We start from the raw sequence: 21,475 nt of genomic DNA on the forward strand, positions 1-21,475 counted from the left end.
ATGCTGGGCTCTGAACAAGGCACTCTTTAAAGGGTATGGACCAATGGTTTTGTGATTTTTTTTGAAATCAGTTTTATATCAGGGTTCAGCACACATGATAGCATCGGTGATGATCTCTCCCAAGTACACTGGCACCTCCTGTGTGTGGTATGTGTGCCGATCCATTCTAGCCTATTGCACTCTATCTGTCCTATCCAAAAGAAATCGAAAGCATTGGGCTAAATCTACTAGACGGGGCTTTTTCTTTCTTTCTTTTCTTTTTTTTTTTTTTGTTCCATGGATTAAATCCAGGAGCACCTAATTACTAAGCCACTTCCCCAGTCTATTTTATTTTTTATTTTGAGTCAGGGTCTCACTAAGTTGTTTAGGGCCTCCCTAAGTTGCTGAGACAGGCTTTGAACTTTCAATCTTCTTGCCTCAGCCTCCTGAGTCTCTGGGATTACAGGTGTGTCTCACTGAGCCTGGCTAGATGGTTTGAAGAGGGCTGCTGTAGAGATCACCTCGGGGGAACACTGACACCAAGGAGACAGTTAAATAAACTTTAGGTGCTTAGCAGGAGAGCTGTCTCAGAATGGGGCACAGCTGCTGTAAGAGGAAGACTAAAAACAGCCAGGGGCTCAGATCAGAGAAGGCCAGGCACCTGACCCATGTCCTCTGATCGGGCCTGAATCCCATCCTCCTGCCCAACCCCAGACAGAACACAGGGCTGAGCAGTGGCAGGTAACCAGGACCTTCAGGAGGTGCTTTGCTCCTGCCACCTGCCCATGGACCCCTCACCTTAGGCTACATCCTCTGGCCTCTGGTCAGGCTGTCCCTTAGCAGGGAGGGTCTCCCACTTGTCCCCTGGGAAGACTTGCCTGTACCCTGTTGACCATGCATCTTCTTGCTGACCCTTTGTCCCCTGTTCTTAGGCCTGCAGCACTTTCCTGCAGTTGGCTGTTTACCAGTTACCTGAACAGTTACCTGGACTGGGCTCTGCCTTCCTCCGGGCCAGGGCTGTGCCTTCTATCACTGTAAGCCCCAGTGCCCTGTGCTCTGCCTGGCTTGTGTATGTTCCCTGCAGTAAACAGATGAGTGTGTGAGGGACCAATGAGTGTGAAGGGCCTCTAATGGGAGGTCAGGGACCCTGACTGTGGCCCCATAGGGGGGCACAGGCACCCTTCTCTTCGGGTGACTTTCCCCTGGACATCCCCTGAGGGATGATCAGTCCATCTGGTGCTGATGTGTCGGTGGGGACTCAAAACCAGAAAACTATCACTAATGGACCCAAAAGGTGGTATTTGATGGTTGTTTTGAGCATGAAATTTAATTTTTAAGAGTAAAAGAGTAACTTGTATCCTATATAGCCTCTTAAAAAGGTTTCCACTCTATGTTTTGTGGATACCATATAATTATTCCAAAAGTTTTATCCAGACCCTTCTTTAAAGGCACCAAGACCCTTGATGGGGAGACCACCAATGATGCCTACCTGCTGCAACTTTTGAAGACCATGACGCCCACATCCAGGTCTCCACACTCTGGGATCTTCCCCATGCCCTAGAGTGCCTCCAACCTCTCCAATCTGGGGACTACAAAGGAATTCAGACAGCCCTGAGGAACCCTACACTCAACAGTGACTCCAGGGGTCCGGTCCAGATTGACAGCTTCAGAAATGTCCCTCTGAGGTCACCCAGGACCACCCTGAGCAGACACATCTCCAAACAGAACAGACTCCTGGTCAACCCAAATGAACCTGGATTTTGGAAGGGTCCCAAGTGCTGTCGAGAACGCTAAACATATCATCAGTTATCAGAACTGTCTCCATCCTAACCCCATTCTTAATCCACTCTCCACCATGGCACAGTTGCTCAAGGAGGTGTTGCAGGCTTGGTCTTCAGTGGATGGTAGGGCCCCTGGTGACCTGTGTACTTCTGGGGAAGCAAGAAGCTCTCTAGAAAGGAAATGCTGGTGGCCCAGTCACAGTGTAGCCCATCAGGGAGCAATGTGAGCAGGTAGGTAGGCATTTGGTACAACAGCATGGAGAGGCTCCTGCACATGATGGTAGATGTCCAGGTCCCAAAGGAGAGCTCTAGACCTGGACTAAGACTATAGAAAGAATTGCCACCCTGACAGCACTTGCATTGTCTTGAAGGACTCCATAACACATAGGCTCAAGCAGGGCTGAAAGGCCAGTCCCCAGGTGTAAAACAGCAGAATGTTAGCCTCCCAGGACCAACCTCCAAGAAACTCTACCACAGCACAGAACACCACACAACATACAGCTGGGTCTGGGGTCTCTTGCTCTGCACACCCAGGGATGCCAGAGAATAAGCCCGCCATGCTCCTAGAAGACTACCCAGTTTCCTCTCTTATCCAAGGGCCCCATCAATCGTAGGTTTCTCTCATTCACATGCTTAGAAGCACCTGGATGGAATTCCAGCAGGGCTTGGTGTTATGGAATTCCACACTGGCACTGAGGTCTGGTCTCAGTGAACAGCAGAGCTGGGAGCTCACTGTCTTTTCCTAAAGAAAATTTTTCAAGAGAAATAGCCTAGTAATAAGAGAGAGAGAGAGAGAGAGAGAGAGAGAGAGAGAGAGAGAGAGAAACAGTCTAGAGAACACCTCCAAATACATTTTGAAAGTCCTTTCATCATAATTTGGTACCTGCATGTCTAAAATGAACCACCAACAAAGATGTGAAACTGACCAGTATGTGCCCAAAGTCTGTCCAGATGTAGTCATGGGAGGACAGGGGGCTGCTTCAAGTCATGCCTGGCTCAGAACCCGGCTCAGAACCTGTGCCTGCACCACTGGTTCATTTGCTCCTGATTAATGAATAGAATTTAAACCACCACGGTCACAGCTTTTTGCTACCAATGGCAACTGTGGATGCTTTGTGCCTTGCTGTAAAATAGAAACAATTCACCAGGAAATACAGACGGGACAAACATTAGCAGGTGACCTTGTTGACCAGTGTTATTTCTGCTTGTCTGAGAGGTGAGAAAGGAAAAGTGCACATCTTTGGGGGAGAACCCTTCACTTCTCTCCTGGGGCTGCTGAGCCTCTGAGCTGCTGCTCAGCTAGCCTCACACAGCCCAGACGACCTCCTACCTGGGGCACGCCATGGCCCGCTCCCCATGTCGACCTGAGTAGTGGCCTGGGCATTTCTGTTGCCAGAGATGGCTTAGGGACTACCGGAGGAAGAGGGTGCGCCATCACATGCGGGGTTACCCAGGAGCCTCATTTCGAGGGACACTTTGGGTATCTCCTGGACTCAGCTGCTCCCTGCTGAAGGAGGAGGACGGCTGGCAGAAGGTAGAGTGAAAGCAGAATACCTGCCAAGCGTCCCCAGGCATGTTGGCAGTGGTCCTGGTTGGCTTTCACTAGCTGTGCACTCGGGAGGGCAACTGCGGTGAACATGTCACCCTCTGTGTAGATTTCTACAAGCCCGACCCTGTGCCACAGAAACCCACTGGGTAGCAGCCATGTTGAAGCCAGGCCGACCTGCTTCCTGAACTAGAGGGAATCCTGAGGCCAAGAAGCAGAAATGTTTACTTTCTAAGACTGGCCCCTGTTCCCTGGTTTTTTTTCTCAGCAGCTCAGAAGGCCAGAAGATCGCCTCTTTGGGAAGCTGTCCAGTGAAAGGGCAGGACTGCACCCGCCACCTTACCTCCCAGTGACACCCAGCTGCACCTCAACACAAGGGCTGTAAGGAGGAAGGGAACTGATTTTCAAACAGATATGGGCACAAAACACAGAGCAATCATGTCACTTCTTGTTGGGTGCCTGTTAGTCTCAAGTAGGTATGAGCTTTACCAGCCAAGAGCGTAGCCTCGGTTGGTCATAATGAGGCCTCTTCCAAACCACTCAGCATGGGAGTGACCACAGTTCTGGGCCAGATGAGATGGGAGATGCTGAGGCCCTTTGGAGTGTGGGGTGGTCCATCTCCACAGCTCACCCAGGTTCCTGCTGAGGTCTGCCTCCAGGAACATGGGTCAGAGAGTCCATGCTGAGTTCTAATGTCCCTGAGAGAGAGGTGGGTGCTGTCCTCACTTCTCACACACCATCTGATATCCTGGGTGCATATGCAAACATGCCAACACGCCCTCATTCAAAGACTGATTTTACATGGAAAGGCTTTAAGAGAATGTGGGATAATCAAGAGAGAAGGAACAGTTGTTCACACATCAAGAATAAACAGAGTGGTTCCCTGCCGAGAGCTGGACCTGCTGTCCAGTACAGCCATAGCAGCAGGTGGGCCCTGAGCACTGCAGAACAGCTTACTGGGTTTCACACAGGCTTTCAAAACTTAATGTGGAAAAAAAAGAGTAAAATAGCTCATCAATAGTTTTTTTTTAAATGTAGATTATATGTTGGAACAAAAATATTTTGAGAACTCTGTTTTATAGAATATGCTACCAGATGGATTTCACCTTTTAATTTTATTTTAGATTAATTTTACTTTTCAAAAGCACGGCTACTAGACAATTTTTAATTTTATTTGTAACTTGTATTATGTTTCTGCTGAACAGCACGGATTTAGAAATGTGGATTCTAATCCTGGCCAGTCCAGGGTCTAGCTGGCTGGCCACAGGGTCCAATGCATTCTGATTTTATGAACTCAACTCAGCTTTCTTTGTAGCTAAAAAAAAAAAAAAATAGCTGAAAATTCTGTCCACGTCAAATATCAGGTTGCCATCATCTTGACTTTCTTATTTCTCCTTCTCCTTTAGGCCTGTCCCATATGGTCGAACAGGTTGTGGACTACACAAGAATGAAAGCGGGGGGGGGGGGGGCTGTTCACACTGCATACATGCGGATTTATATACTTATTACTATATTATCCCAGTGCATGAAAATAAGTATTTTGTTCTAAGGAGATGGGTACATTAAACTTATTTTCAACAGAAGAAACTAAGGAACAAATGACAGTGAGTAGGGAGACATCATTTTCTGATTTGTGTGAAACTGTAGATAGTTTGTGTTGGCCCTGCCAGAATGCCAGATTCCACTCCAGCCAGCTGCTCTCCTGGTTTGGACTCCCTCTGTCACATGTCGGGGGTGCATCGATGGGCAAGAACCTGGGCACACACTCAAGCCTCAATTGTCCAAGGTGCCGCTGGCATCCGGGGCAAAGGGTTCCAATAACCAGCTGGACCAGGCCCAGGGCTGGCTCAGGAAGGACCACTTACCTTTTCATTTTTCTTGTCATCTGGCTTGCATCCTGTGTTGGTAGGGCTGGACGTGGACAGGCCACAGATGGGCCCTCCTCCTGCCTCCCCGTTGAGGTTGGCGGCGCTAACGTTGGGAGGTGTGATGGCTGATGCTGCTGACGTGAGGGGGATGGCCGGCCGAGGGCACATCTGCATCGGGGGCTGCTGGCTGTGCTGTGGGGACACCACCGTGCGGGGCCTGAGGCTGGTGGCGGGCAGGCGGGATGGAGAGCTCTGAGTGCGCAGGGGTGACACGGTGGCAGTAGGTCGGTCCTGGGCCTGGGCTGAGGGGTGGGCAGCTGGAGCAGGAGGTTGGAGAGACGGTGGATTGAAAGGTCAGTGTGCAGCCTGCTGTGCAATTGCAATCCACCCCCAGGCTGGACCTCCAAATGCTCTGAGATCCTCCCAGACCTGTCCACCAGCACAAATCTCTCCCTCACAGAAGGAGAAACTGAGGCTGAGCAACTCTAAAAATGCATTTCTATTTTCCTAAAGCCTGAATTGATCAGCGGGTTCTGCTATTGCTGAAAACAGTCTTTCCCTTGGGAGAGTCAATATCACTTTTCCAAGGTTCCTGTGCACAAGGGCACGTTCCCAGTTTTCTATGAAGTGCTTTGTATCAGTCTGTTTTCCATCACTATAGCAAAACACCTGAGGTTGGGCTTATTTAGCTTTAAGGGTTCAAGGGCATGGAGCCTACCACATCATCTTGGCTCTGGTGAGCACCTCATAACAGATGACATCACAGTGGTGAGTGACATCACAATAATAAGAGTGAGTACAGGAGGGAGAGGTCTCATGGCAAGACAGGAGACTAGATTGAAGGGAGATGCTGGGCTTGCTCTTTCTGTAACACTTTCTCAGAACTCACTCAGGAGCCATGAGAATTGCCTGATTCCGTCAAGGGTACATACGCTCCCTAGGACCTAAAGAAGTCCCATGAGGCCCCACCTCTTAAAGGATCTACCACTTCAACCGAGGATCAAGCTTCCAACATGTGAACCATTGGGGAACAAATCACATTCCAACTGAGGCAGATCCACGTCCTCTGAAGAGTCTGGAAAACATTCTGGTTAAAATGATCATAAAACTATTAGACCAGAAATCCTGCACCTGCTAGAAGACAACGTAGGCCCAACACTTCAACATGTCAGCTCGGGAACTGACTTCTTTGAAGTCTTCCTTAAAGACTCCCAAAGCACAAGAAGTGAAATCAAGAATCAATAAATGGGACGGCATCAAACTAAAATGCTTTTCCACAGCAAAGGAAACAATCAAGAACGTGAAGAGACAGCCTACAGAATGGGAGAAAATCTTTGCCACCCACACCTCCAATAAAATGTTAATTTCCAAGATACACAAAGAACTCAAAAAGCTTAACAAAGAAACCCCCAATAACCCCATCAATAAATGGGCAAAGAACTGAATAGCGCTTCTCAGGAGAAGAAATGCAAATGATCAACAAATATATGAAAAATGTTCACCATCTCTAGCAATTAGAGAAATGCAAGCTAAAACTACACTGAGATTTCATCTCACACCAATCAGAAAGGCAACTATCAAGAACACAAGTAATGGATGTAAGGCAGGCAGAGCCCAGAGAAAGATGGGGCTGTCGTAGAGGCTAGACCCAACTGCCATGTTAGGGTGGTGGATGAAGCAGCTTTAGAAGGAGCTTTGGAGAAGGGTAAAGCCAGCATTAATTTGTGGCTGGTGTACATAACTTCAGCCAAACAAAAACTTCTCAGAAATAAAACAGGCAGGTCAGGAATGGATGAGGAGCAGAGGTAGAATAGGAACCACGGAAAACTGCAAAAGAAAGGTAAAAGGAGATGCTCAAAACCCAGACACCAGCAGAATGTGTCCCTGTCACCTAAGGAACCAGAAAAGGGTAGACCTGGCAGACCTGAACAAGAAGTGATGGCAGAGAGCTAGAGAAGAAGGTGCCCAGAAGGATCCATGTTTACCCAACCTGCGGCGGGCCAACCCAAACCTGCTATGGGGTTGTGAGTCTTTGTCCTTTACTGAGGTCATGTCAAGGACAAGAGGCCAGAAATGGGATCAGAAAGCCTCAAAACGCTGCCCAGTTTAGTCCTGCCTGTCATTTCCACAACCTAGGACTCCAGATCATGAAGCCAAGTTCAGCCTGACTGGCGGTACACACAAAGACCTGGTGTACAATAAATACGGTGCTGACCTTCTTGGAATCTGTCAAAAGTGACTCACAGCCCTTCTCTCGGAGCCACCGCTTCCTCTACAATTAACTTGAACTGGGTGATCTGTGCTGCCCAATTCCTAAGATACTTACTTAAAACTATAACTACTTAATAGATTTTTGGCGCCCATGTTTCCGCTTAGGATAATTCTCAAAAGATTGAGACAGGCTATTCAGAAAAGTTACCAAAGAAGGACAAAAATCTGAGAAGTTTTGGTTCTTGAGTGGATTGAAATAAGGAAAAACAAATGCTGAAACTGAAAGTCATTATGAAGAGTTTGGCAGCATCACAGTGGAAATGACACAGACTGATCTCACAGCAGGGTCTCTGGATTTGAATTTTGAGCCATGGCTTAAAAGCTCTGGGAACTTGGGCAAGTCACTTCACCTCTCTTTTCTGTCATTTTTTCATCTGTCATATGGAGATGACTATGCCCCATAAAGATGTTTTAAGGGATTAAGGTGAGAAGCACCTCACAGACTAGAAATAAAGAACTAGTAAGATTAGATGTATGTGAATATATTTGCAAACTGCAAAGAACTGCACAAGTATAAATAACTATAAAGAGTGAAAACCTAATAAAAATTTTAATATACTTCAAAAAAAAAAAAAAGAATGCAAGTAACAATAAATGTTGGTGAGTATGTGGGGAAAAGGGGTACACACTCACACATTGCTGGTGCAACCACTGTGGAAAGCAGTATGAAGACTTCTCAAAAAACCTGGAATGGAACTTTGAACCAGTTATCCCACTGCTTGATATATATCCAAAGTATTTAAAATCAGCTACTATAAGCAGCCGCATCAATGTTTATAGCAGCTGAGCTATGGAACAGACCTAAATCCCTTCAACAGATGAATGGATAAAGAAAATGTGAAATATATACACCATGGAATATTACTCAGCCACATTTGCTGGTAAATGGATGGATCTGAAGACTATAATGAAGGCCAATCGCAAAAAACTGAAGGGTCAAATGTTTTCTCTGATATGTGGATACTAATAGGGATTGGAGGGAAAGAGTAGACGTTCACTGGATCAGACTAAGGGGAATGGAGGGAAGGGAGAGGTGATGGGAATAGGAAGGACCGTGGAATGAATCTGACTTAACACATATATGAATAGATCACAGTGAATCTCACCATCGTGTGCATCCACAAGACTGCGACCCTAATTAGAATAAGATATAGTCTGTGCTTGCCTAAATATATCAAAATAGAATGTACTGTTATGTATAACTAAAAACTAATAAAAATTAATACAAAAATCCAATCTTTTCAAAACGACAGCAACAAAAACTCTGGTGCCTGTGGAAGCATCTTGGAGAAGCTTCCCCGTGGATCATTAAACACTGCTGCGCCTAAGCTGGCCACAGTCCACAGCCTGACCAGTAAGTCCTGACCCCAGAACTGGCCAGCCCAGTCCTTGGTTTCCAGGCTGGGCACTGGACTTGCTGAGCAGGAGCCTAGAGTGAGAGAGAGCTTTGCTCCTGACGATCACAAGAGGAAAGCGGGAGATATTCCCTCCTAGTGCAGACTTAAGGCAAAGCTATCCATGCCGCCATCTGCCTGCATAAGAATTTCTGGATTTATGACTTGGAGTCTGGCAACTGAGAATGCACCTTAAAGATGAGAATAACATTTGCAAAAGTCTTCCATTTGCAAAGTTAAGGGTCCACCTAAACACAGCCACATATTCACATTAATCCTGCTATGATTTGTGCTTCATTTAATTGAAAAATTGTCTATTAGATACAGATGAGAATATGGGAAGAGAATGACAGTTACCAGGGGAATAGTGAACTGTGACTTGGGCTGTCCCAGCAGAGACATCGCCTTATGCCAAGCCCTCCAGCTTGTACCAGGCAACTCTGATCCAGTGGATTTTGCATTTTTTTGCCAGAGAAAAATTATATGTCACGCTGTGGTTGTTGGTTACCACCAACATTTGTGGCATTCCTGGCTTTAGAAGATGGAAAAATACACACAATACAAATATTCTCAGCCCCCAAATATGCCTTGAATGCTGAATACACTTGTAAATTCTTTAGCCTCCAGCGGATGTGAAGCCACTCCACACCACATAGGACCCTCCATCTTCGAGCCGGGACCTTCTTCAGCGCACCCTGTGGGAAGAGCTCACGAGATCTAACCATGTGATGGCAGATTCTCTGGGGCTAGAGACAGCCCTCCTCTGTTTCTACAGGGTGAAATAGAAAAAGGTTGATTTTATGGTTTTTTTATTTATTATTAGTTATGTGAGGTTTCAGATGGGTGGAAACCCATAGTGTTTGTGCCTCATGCAACATGACCCTCATCTAAGAGGAAGAGGGGGTCAGACAATTTGGAGAATCTATGAAGCCACTGGGGTCACTTAGTCACCCTTGACTTGGAAGGCAGCCTTGAGAGATTGATTTGCTTCTGCCCAGCCGTGCACTCTCCTTCACCCCACCTCGCAGTCCTGGAACACAAATAATGCCCGTCAGGGAAGCACAATTGCCCTGTGGGCTCATGAGATCAGTCTCCAGGGCCGCTCGAGGGTCTCCTGCCCAAGGGCTCTGCACAGTTCTCTACTTTAGACTAGCTTCTGCAAGACTGTCCCCATCCTCTTGCTAAACCTGACCCAAGTATGAGAGTGTTCCAGAAAGTTCTCAGCCTGCCTCTAGGTCATCCCTCCAACCCCCATCTCCTAATACTCTCCCCTCAGCCTCTCTGGTCTCCTGGCCACTCCTCACTATAGGCTCAACTCAGAGTCTTGTACTGCTGTCCCTGTTCCACACACCACTCTTGCCCCCAGAGATCTGCAAGGTGGGGGCCCACTCCAGTGTTTCAGTTCAGCTCAGGTCCCCTCTTCTAAAGAGACAATCCCAAACAGCCAACTGCATGGGTATGAACTTCCCCTCTGCAACCTCCATCTCTCTTGTTCTAGTTTTTCTTCTCTTCCAAGATGCTTAGCTCCTCTTAACAATCTATATAATTTACTTATAATATGCTGATTGTGCACTGCCTGTCTCTCCCCACTACGATGTTAGGTCTATGAGGATGGGGACAACAATTGTTTAATTCATGGATATAATGCATTCCACACCCCTGGAATGATGCCTGACATACAGTAGGTGCTCAATTCAGTTTTTGAATGAATAAGTGATTATTTAAGAAAAGGGAATCCCAGATAAAACATTATCACAGATCTCACAGAAGTGCACCATTGGAGTAGTACTCTTCATGAGCAAGATAGGCATGCTCATAACACTGGTTGGAAGAAAGAATGATTCTGGAATCCACTGATGGTTGGAGGGATTTACTTTTGATTTCACCTGCTCTGTGCCCCCCCACCCCCAGCCTTGGGCCCACCTAGACTACTATTGCACTGGTGATCTTACTAGTTAGTGATGTCAAAGCAGCCTATGCTATCTTTGAAGAGTCAAACCTATAGGTAAAGGTTATTGGAGAAAATGCTATTCTATAGCCTGTTTTCCCTTTTCCTCCGATTTTTAAACCCTAAGGATGTATGCTTCAGTAACTAAGGTCCCCTGGATCCCATTGTCCCTCACTCAATTCCCTGTTCTGTCCCTAGTCCTTGGGACTGTGCTTGACTTCCAGTAAATATTAGTTGAATGAATAAATAACCTACTTTGCCATTAACTTTGCCCTTTTTTCATTTTCAGGGATGAAATGGAATACTGGCCATAGCTACCATGACTTCAGGTCAACATGACTCACAACTGACCCTCAACCCTCCTTTCAGTTTATACTTTGTGTGTGAGGATTTGAACCCCTCCTCAATTTTGGAGATTTCTCTAATTTTTTCTTTGAACCTTCTCTCTCTCCTATCTGCACAAATTATTTTCTATTTTTGGAAGTCCTGCAAGAAGTAGTCTGACACTCCTCAATCCTTCCTTCATGTGCATAATTTTTCATCTCTGATCTGTGTTCCAGATAGATTCCTTTGTATGACTTTCCAATACCACTAACTGGGTGGGAACTTGATTAGTACTCCATTGAATCTATGGGTCAAGTTTTAGAGAATAAACATAAACAACATTAAGTCTTCTCATCCACAAAATATATCTTCCTACTTCTTTAGATCTTCTTTCATTTCTCTTAGCAATGTTTTGTAGCTTTCTTCTTTATCTTTGGTCAGATTTATCCCTAAGTAATTTCTATTTTTTGATGCTATTAAATTTGGTATAGGTTTTTTAAATGTTGTCTTCTAATTATTCATTAATAGTATAGCAATTCCTTGGTATTCATGGGGGATTGGTTTCAGCACCCCACATGGATATCAAGATTGCAAATGCTCAAGTTCCTTAGAAAAATGATATAGTATTTACAAAGAGCCTGCACACATCCTACCATATACTTACAATTAGTTTACTTATGGTACCTAATACAATGAAAATGCTATGTAACTGAAGATGCTATGTTATACTCTATTGTTTAGAGGAATGATGTCAAAAAATATCTGTACATGTTCAGTAAAGATACAATTTTTTAAACAAATGTTTTTTGTTAAATATCTTCCTGTACTATTGAAAAAAATCATATTATTTTTATTTTTTAGTTTGTTAATAAGGTGAATTACATTGACTGATAAATGCTAATCCAATCTCACATTCCTGAAATAAACCTTACTTGATTCATCATTTTTCTTATTTATCGATGTATATTTGATTTCCTAAAATTCTGTTTAGAATTTTTATGTCTATGTTTATGAGGGATAGTGGTCGGTGGTTTTATTTTCTTATAATGTCTTTGTCTGGTTTTGGCATTTGGGTAATGTTGGCTTTACAGAAAAAGACAGAAATATTCTCCCTGCTTTTCAATTTTCTGGAAGAGTTTCCATAAAATTCCTATAATTTCTTCCTTAATTATCTTATATAGTTAGTTAATTAAGATACCTGGAGAGTTTTCTTTATGAAAGACTTTTAACTACTAAGTAAATTTATTTATTAGATATAGGATTATTTGGGTTATTTAGTTCTTCTTAAGTCTCATAGTTTATGTCTTTCAATGAATATTTGAATATGCTCATCTAGTTTATTGAATATAAAGATTTGGAAATAATCTCTTGTTATCCCATAGAATCTGAACTGATGCCACTTCCTGATATTGATAACTTGTGTATTTTCCCCTTTTTGATTTTTCCATCTAGCTAGAGGTTTATCAATTTTATTACTGATCTTCTCAAAGAACCACATTTTGGTTTCATTGATTTTCTCTATTGTCTTTCTATTTTATTGACTCCTGTACTGATCTTTTTCTACTCCCTTTGCTCTTTTTATTCTAGTTTCTTCAAGTAATAGCTGAGGCCATTGATTTGACATCTTTCTTCATTTTCTATTGTAGGTGTTTAGTGCTATAAATTTCCTCTGGAGGATTGCTTTAGTGACATTCTACAAATTTTGATATGATGTGTTTCCATTTCAGTCAGCTCAAAATACTCCAACATCTTTTTCTGATTTCTTTTTTGATCCATGGGTTATCTTGAAGTATGCTATTTAGATTAATATCTGTGGGGCTGGGGTTGTGGCTCAGTGGTAGCATGCTTAAATAGAGTGGCATCAGTTCAGATTCTATGTGTGAGGCACTGAGTTCAATTCTCAGCACCACATACAAATAAATTTTAAAAAAAGGTCCATCAACTAAAAAGTATTTTTAAAAAATAGATTAATATCTGTAATAATTTCTGATATTGTTTTTGTTCAATTCCACTGTGTTTAGGGAATCCATTTTGTGTGATTTGAATTCTTTAATGCATATTGAAATTTAAATATTATGGCCCAGAATATGGTCTGTCTTGGTAAACATTCTATGTGCGCTTGAAAAGAATGTGTAATTTGATGTTGTTGGGTGGAATGTTCCCTAAATATCATTTAAGTCCAGTTGGCTATAGATATTGTTCTAATGTTATAATTTTCACCAATTTTCTGCATACTTGTTCTATTAGCTATTGAGAGAGGTACTGAAATCTCTTGACTATGATTGTGGATTTCTATTTCTCCTTTCAGCTTTATCTCTGACTGCTTATGTATATTTGAAGCTCTGCTATTCTGTGCATAAATATTTAGAATTGTTATGTCCTTTTAATGAACTGACTCTTTATGATTATGAAATTGGTTTTAATCCCTAATAATATTCTGTTATAAATTCTACCCTGTATGTTATTAATATAGCCACTCTATCTTTCTTTTTGATTAATATCAACAGGGTACACCTCATTATTGACAGATTTCATATTTGCAAATTCTCCTAATAGCTATCATCGATCTATCCCTCCCAAGTCAATGTCAATAGAGCTTTCACGGTCATTTTCAGACAGGTGCAGAGTGGGAAAAAATTTGAGTTGCCTGACATGCATCCTCCCAAGTGAGGCTGGACAAGGTAACTCTCTGCCTCTTAGTTTCAGCTCCCTGATATGACAGGAGGATGGGCAGGGAGGGGACAGTGCAGAGAAGGACAATGTAAAGAGCTCTGTCTCCAAGGCCAGTTGAGCAGCATTTGAATCCCAGCTCTCGCATCTATTAGTGGAGCTGCCTCAGGCTGGTCATTTAACACAGCAGAATCTCAGCTTTCGCTTTTTTAAAATAAAGAAAAGAGACTCAACTAGGATGAGATTGTGATCTGTGTGAGAGGTGTGTACACACACGTGCAATTCTACCTCGGAGCAGTAGTGCAGTGTTCACTCCCTTCAGTGTCCATGGTAACTATAAAACATAGCTACTGTGAATAACAGAAATGTGTATAACCTTCCATCCTTTTTCTTTAATCGACATGTGTCTTTAGATTGAACATATTAAAGTATGTTTCTTATTCATAGCGCATAATTTTTGTTTATTATTATTATTTTTTGCTTGCTTGCTTTTAATAGCTGAAAACCTAAGCCCAGTTCAGCTTGGGGTTATTTAGACCATCTACACTGTGATAATTTATGATTAGGTTCCAACCTGTCATCCGACTACATGTTTTCTCTTTGACCCATGTATTCTTTGTTCCCCTTCCCTTTTTGTATCATTTCTTCCAGATTTGTCGCATATTTTATTATTTGATTTTTGTCTCCGCTAGTGGCTTATTTCCTATAACTCTTTGTTTTCATATTTAGTGGTGGCTTATATCTTTAGTTTATTAGAGTCTACTTACCAGTGATTCCGTAACTCCCCACATATAATAAGGGAACCTTATACTAGTATATAGTACTTCCATTTCTGTCCTCCTAATCTGTGTGCTTTTGTTATTATACATTTTATTTTTACATGTAAAATTTTAAATTCCAAACTGCATTGTTTAAATTTTTACTTATTTTAATTTTATATTTTAAAGATATTTAAATAATAATTTAAAAAATCTTATCTATTTGTTTATGTAGCTGTCATTTCTGGTGCTCTCCATTCCTTCGTATATTTCCACCTACTATCAAGTTTCTGAAGAACTTTGGTTTGCATTTCTCATAGTGTGGATCTATTGAAGATGAAATATTTGAGCTTTGCTAGGTCTGAATGATACTTTTCCTTTGAAGGATCATCTTTTTCCTGGGTACAGAATTCTAGGTTGACAGATTTCTCTCAGTCCTTCTTTTGGTTATCCCACTGTTTTCTCAGAATATTCTTGACAGGAAATCTACCATCATTCCTGTCGTTCCCCCTACTTTTTATAACCTATTCTTTCTCTGGCTTAAGATTTTTCTTTAACACCAGATCTTGAACCATTTGATTATGATTTTCCCTGGTGTTGTTTTCCCCCATGTTTCTTGTGCATGGGGCTCACCAACAATCTTTGAGCAGTGAGTTGATAATTTTCATAAAATTTAAAACAATTTTGTTCATTATTTCTTCAAATTATTTTCCTGTCCCACCTCTTTCTCCCACTTTGGGGTATCCAATAAACATACATTAGGCTCCTTCGAGTAGCCCATTGTTAACTCTGTTCATTTAAAAATAAATTCTTTTACCTCGGTTTCATTTCTCCTAGTTTCTATTGCTACATCTTCAAGTTCAGTAGCGCTTTTTCTTTAGCAATGTCTAAGTTGCCATTAACTCCCTCCTGTATATTCTTGATCTTACATACTGTATATTTTGTTTCTAAAAGTCTGATTTAGTTCTTTTCAATATTTTCCATCTCTATTTAAGTTTGTGAATACAGGGAATGCAATTAAAATAACTTTTAATGTCTTTAAACTAATTTTAACGTTTATGTTAGTTTTGGGTGAGTTCCGTCCGAGCAATTAATTGATCTCTTCATTGTGAGTCATATCTTCTTGCTCCTTTGAAAGCCTGGTAATTTTTTTGTTGGATATCAGACATTGTGATTTTTATGTTGTTAAGAGCTGGAGATTTTTTTAATATCTCTATAAATATTCTTGAGCTTTGTTCTGGGGTGCAGTTAAACTAATTGGAAACACTGTGAGCATTCTGAGTTTGACTTTTAGATGGGTGGGACTGGAACAGAACTCAGTCCAGGGCTAACGTTGCCCACTCCTGAGGCCATGTCCTTCTGTGCAGACTACTTAATGCCTTGTGAACTGATAGGTCCCCCCTTCCCCAGTCTGGCTGATGGGAACAGGCGCTATTTCCAGCCTGTGTGTATTCTGGGTGCAGTTAGTGCTAAGCCTTTCTTTCCTTCTTTTTCTGGCTTTGGGTATTTTGCTCTCATGCATATGCTGATTAGTTCTCAACTGAATACAGAACTCTCTCTCTCTCTCTCTCTCTCTCTCTCTCTCTCTCTCAGCAGCTCTCTCCTCTCTGATCCTCTGTCCTGCCAACTCCACCATCTTTGTTATGGCCTTCTGGGCTGGGCTCTACCTGTGCCACAGCCTGTAATTTCCTTGGGGATCACTGTCTTTGGTTGTCTAACGTCTACTGTCTTCAAAACTCTTATATATCTGTCTGCTTCTTAGCTGTTTCAGGTGGGAGGGTAAATTTTGCCCTCATTATTTCTGCTTGGCCATGAGCAGGAGTCTAGCTTGATCTTTCAAAGACAGAAACCTGACTATATCTATTATTTAAAGCCCTTTAATGTGTCCCACTGCCCCGAGGATAGAATCTAGATTCCTTGACATGGTCTAAAAGAACCATCATAATCTGGCCCTACATACCTTTTCAAAAGCCTCATTACGAGCCTTTCTCTGTTCTGCCAAGCAGACCTTACTTCTGTTTCTGAATGCACCTGGCCTCTGCTGGCCTCTGGGCTGCACATATACCTTCACTCCGCCTGGATGCTTCTCTCACCCCACCCCACCCACTGCTGCATGCTGTGTACTATCCATCTTCTAGATTAAAAGTAAAGCCGATCTCTGCAGAAAAATGGTCACCAGCATACTGGACTACTTCTTCCACATCAAACTAAATCAACGGTAGGGACTATAGTCTTTCTCACTGCCACGTCTTTGCCTTGGCTGGCTCCTCTGCCTCTGATACCCTCCCTACTTTGCCCAGTCACCCTTTGGGATTCCAGGCGTTATCATCTCCTCTTGAAAACCTTTTGTACACCTCTTCCCATCCTCTTGGCCACTTTCCTCCCCCATCTCAGTGAACTCTTTCTCCTCCATGCTTTCTTCATACCCTGCCTGTGCCTCCACCACAGCACTTATCAAATTCTATTTTAGGAATTTGTTTCCTTGTCTTTTTTTTCCTAATTGGGTCTGTCTGGTTTTCTCTGTAACCCCAGACTCTCTCAGAGCACTGTGAATCTAGCTCTTCTTTGGGGTGCTGTTTTGGGGGATAACTAAGTGGCTGCAGGAGCACTTGCCCCTACTGACGTGAGCATCTAAGCAACAGGGGCACTTTGCAGGGGGTGTGCTGCCCTTGAGAAGGGGACTGACATTAATCAAGCAGAACAAATCATATTGGATGCTATGGCCGATGCAATTAAGCCTTTGTCAAACCGCCTGCCTTTGGCTGGAGATGAGAACATTGTTGAAACGCCTCCCGACTGCCAAGGCTGGGGTCTGCTGAAATGGGCAATTACTGCAGCGAACAATCCATTACTTGTACTGTCAACCGTGTTTTCTCGCTCTCTAAATGCAGAATGAAGTGGAAAATGCTGTGGGAATTCAGCGGCATTTAATTTACTGATATGCCTCGGCAGGAGCCACTCTCTTACCTGGCCGTGACAGCGACGGCACGGGGACAGGCGTGAGGCTGGGATGCACAAGGGGAGCAGTTTAGGCATCTTAAGCCTCACTCTGTCTGTATGTAAAATTAAACCGATGCAAGAGAATGCTTGTCACACCATCGTGGTTACTATGGTGATGGACGACGGAGACACGACACAGTGTTGTGCTGCCCTGAGCCGTGCCAATTTCTTTTGGTACTGCTTGTTATTGCATAGAGGGAGAAATGACTGGCAGGGCTCCATTATCTTTTTGAATTGGGAAAGTTTCTAAGCAAGGCTTGGCATAGAAAGGCCATTATGCTGGCTATTTTGGGGGCAGATAATCCAAGGCTGCTGTGCCAGGGTGCTCACTCACCGGGAGGAGCAGCTCTGCTTAGAGAGACTCATTGGTATGGCATGCTGGGGGATGACTGGACGTGATGTTGATAATCAGAAGGAACCCGGCCTGGGCCATTCGCTGTCCCTGGTCTTGCCCAGTGCTCCAGGAGCCATAGAGGCCAGCATTTTGGCATGCTCTGAGCAGTCTGGAAGTTTTGCTGAAGGTGATTTAATTGCTGACTATCACAATAGCTGTCCCCCAAACTGGAGGAGGGTACCAAGGAACACTAGCAGATCAATTTAAACCATGGCATACATGTGACTAATCAGATAAGGGGTCAGGGGCTGGAGGTGAGGGGTCTGGGACCAGACAATATTATCTGCTACAGAGAACTTGAGGTACAGAGACAAGTACTTCTTTCCCAGGGCTCCACAGTCTAGGGTTGCAAAAATACAGGTCATATTTTGAGTTGATAAAGTTTTTTAAAAAAGATATATAGAAAAGACTAGTGGGCACTGTAGGATCTCTGGCTTGATAGAGTTGGTCATGGAGGCTCTACAGCCAGTGCGGTACTCAGACCACCTGTGAGACTTCCTTGGTGCCAACTCCACCTCTGCTGGACACCACCCAGTATGAGGTTGGACACCAGCCACCAAAAATCTATCAGAATTCCACCCTGCATCCGTAGATGATGCTGAGCACCAGGCACCTAAACTCTATCACTCACTGAAGATGCTGGACACCAGGCACCGAAAGTCCACCCTGGCTGCTCCTGAAAAATTAGGTGGTTTTTCTTTACCCCCAGAAGAGATCCACATGGCACCCCATGTCTATTCTTCTGAATGTAAACACCTGCAGAAGCATCAACTCCCAGAGGAGAGTGATGTGTCTCTTCAGGGTAAGCTGGAGGTGCAGGGTTGCCTTCTACCATGGTGGCTGAGCCCATAGGGAGGGAGGTGGTCTCAAATCAGCCAGGAGCCCAAGGCAACCCACTACATTTCTTGAAACCACATGGCTAAACCTGGTCCATCATCTTTCACCATAAACCAATTCCCTTCTGGTATCTTCCAGGCCAGAATATGCTATTACTACATGGACTGGGCTTGGGTCCTCAGATCACCTTGAGCACCTCCACACATGGTCGTAGTCACTCTGTCTCTGGGATGATTCATCACCCTGTGCCCCTTGCCTGGTCAGGCTCCTTGCCACCTCTCGCTCTCTCCAGCTGGCTCCTGACTCAGGCCAGACTGCCCCATGTTCTTCTCTCCCCTGTGCCCTGGAGGTCTGTGATAGTCTTATCCCCCTGGCTTAAAATCCCTCAGAGGGTCCTCACTGCCTTTAAGGGAAATTGCAACCCTTGAGAATCTTTGGTAACAATTCCTACTTACTTTTTAAACTTCTCATACATTGAATATTATTATTCTCTAACGGAATAAAAATAGCCACCATGGGCTGAGTACATACTAGGTGCCATGCTAGGTAGCCCTCACACAAACCTCCTGGGAGGTGAAGGCTGCTTATACACCTATTTCACAGAAGGGGGAAACTGAGATCGCAGCAATAACAGCAACCCTGGCACTTGAGCATAGGTCTGCCTGTCTGCTGGCCAAGCTGAGGCCTTCAGCTAGGCCTCTGTTTCAGTGAGGGTCTGTCCCAAGATCTCCACTGGATGCCTCGAACCACAGATAGTACCAAACCATCTAGAAACCTTTTCTTCCTGTTCATACCTATTTATGATAAAGTTTAATTTACAAATTTGGCATAGTTTCAAACAACAGTAAATGATAATAGAACAGTCATAATAATATACTATTATAAAATAGTTTTGTGAATGTGGTCTCTCACCCTCTGTCAAAAAATCCTGATTGAAATGCCTTTGCCCTTTTTTGTTGACGGTGGGTACCTGAAACCACTGGGAGCCACACTGTGGGTAAGGAAAGTCTTCTTCTGAGGAGCCTTCTCTACCATTTCCTTCCCCTAAGGCCCCACACATCCCCTCCCTCCCCGGTGCTCCCTGCTTCCCTGATACAAAAGACTGAGAGCAGGGAGGACATCCTGTCAGTTGGCAGGAACACTGACTGTAGTGGACTGAACTGCAAAGCTCTCAAAGCAGTCCACGTTACATTCAGCCCTGCAAGGGCTGACTAGAATGCTGCTTTTCCCATGTAAGCCTGAATCGCATCAGCGTGCGCGTGTGCAGGCAGGCTACCTTCTTCAGTTTCAGAAGGACCAATGGAACGGGCAAGAGGACAATGAGCTTTGAATACTCCCACCCCCTTGTCCCATCAGCTGTGACTCAGGAGAAAATGTCACCTCTGCTATGTGAGGCTCTGCCTTGACTTCTCACTCAGGACACTGCCTTCTGGAGTGCTCTGAATAGGTTCGGTCCTGGCTGACTAGTCTCCAAAGTACTGCAATTTACTGCTAGAAAGAACTTTCATTTTTTTGCCCTCTGAGTTCCACTTCTGAGAGGGTAGAGATGGGGTGAGAAGAGAAATTCTGGGTTACACACCCTGTCCTGGGTCACTTTCACCTTTAGGACAGTGTCACTGGTTTTGGAAGGTCACGGGGTGTGGGCTCCCGGGAGGCGTTCTTTAAGTCAAGCTTTGATCGTTCTTACTAGCCCGATGCTAAGCTTCTAAGAAATATGTGCTCGCCTTCTTGATGCCTTCCAGGGCCGCTCCATGATTTCTTTTCATTGTATACTGTCCTGGGGCCAAACTGGTTTTTCCTAAAGTTCTGTCAGCCTACTGACTGTCAACGCTGCCGTAAAGGTGATGAGCCAAGGACCACCATTCCTTCCGGCCTCAAAAAATTCCAGAAGGGACCCCATGACCTGTGCCTATCACCAGCCCTGTCCTGTGAGCCGCTGCCACGCTGAGGAACCCTGAAGGGTCTAGCAACTGGGGACCTCCGTGACCAACCCATAACTGCCTCGCTGGGGAGGCGTCGCCCATGTTGATCTTATTAGTCCCTACAGTCCTCTTGCCATAGCAAAAATGTGTAAATATTTGTAAATTCTTTGATCCATTTCAGCTGCCAGGATGGGGTAACACGATAAGTGTACTTCCTGGAGATCAGCAGACTTCAAGATTGTGACGAGAAATAATAACTCCCCCCCGCCCCGCCCCACACACACACACTGTTCTTTACCCGAGACCTGGGCCAAAATGTGGTCTCATGCTTTGTGTTCCAGAAAGCTCTCCTGTCAGTTTCCCAGCAAGGTGAGAGCCTGGGAGTCTGTGTCCATACCTGTTGGGATGGTGGCCCGGGCCTGGCTGGCAGCCGGCTGAGCTGCATGCCGCAGACAGCTGCCTGTCGGTGGGGAGCCTGCCAGGTGCTGCGGTGTGGTGAGGGGCAGGGCCGGCCTGGTGGCAGTGGCTGGGCTGCTCAGACTTCCACCACCAGGATGCATGGTGGTGGTCATCCCTTTGGCCAATGGAGATCCTCCAAGCACATTATTTCGGGGTGGCCCAGCCCCTCCTCCAGGAACCCTAAAGAAACAAGCAGAATCAAGTCAGTGAGAAGGCTCAGATGAAATCAAGCCTTTGCCAGTGGCCCTTACTTACAGGTTCTAAAAGAAGGGGAAGTGCTCCAGGAAAGTCCTAATTCAATGGCAAGACATTGCTTTAGTTGAA

At 44.4% G+C, this 21,475-nt stretch overlaps 1 protein-coding gene across 1 annotated transcript in view; it reads right to left on the bottom strand.

Moving 5' to 3' along the window:
• The window catches only part of Sh3rf3 (SH3 domain containing ring finger 3), a 338,666-nt gene that overhangs the window by 41,008 nt on the left and 276,183 nt on the right, over positions 1 to 21,475 (bottom strand). The window contains exons 8-9 of the mRNA XM_048810400.1: positions 21,090 to 21,331; positions 5,172 to 5,491 (exon numbers count right to left, since the gene is read on the bottom strand). Of these exons, the coding sequence (XP_048666357.1) occupies positions 5,172 to 5,491; positions 21,090 to 21,331 (562 nt within the window). The remainder of the gene's footprint in view (positions 1 to 5,171; positions 5,492 to 21,089; positions 21,332 to 21,475) is intronic.

The sequence above is a fragment of the Marmota marmota genome, unplaced genomic scaffold (assembly GCF_001458135.2).
Source record: "Marmota marmota marmota unplaced genomic scaffold, marMar, whole genome shotgun sequence".
NCBI lineage: Eukaryota > Metazoa > Chordata > Mammalia > Rodentia > Sciuridae > Marmota > Marmota marmota.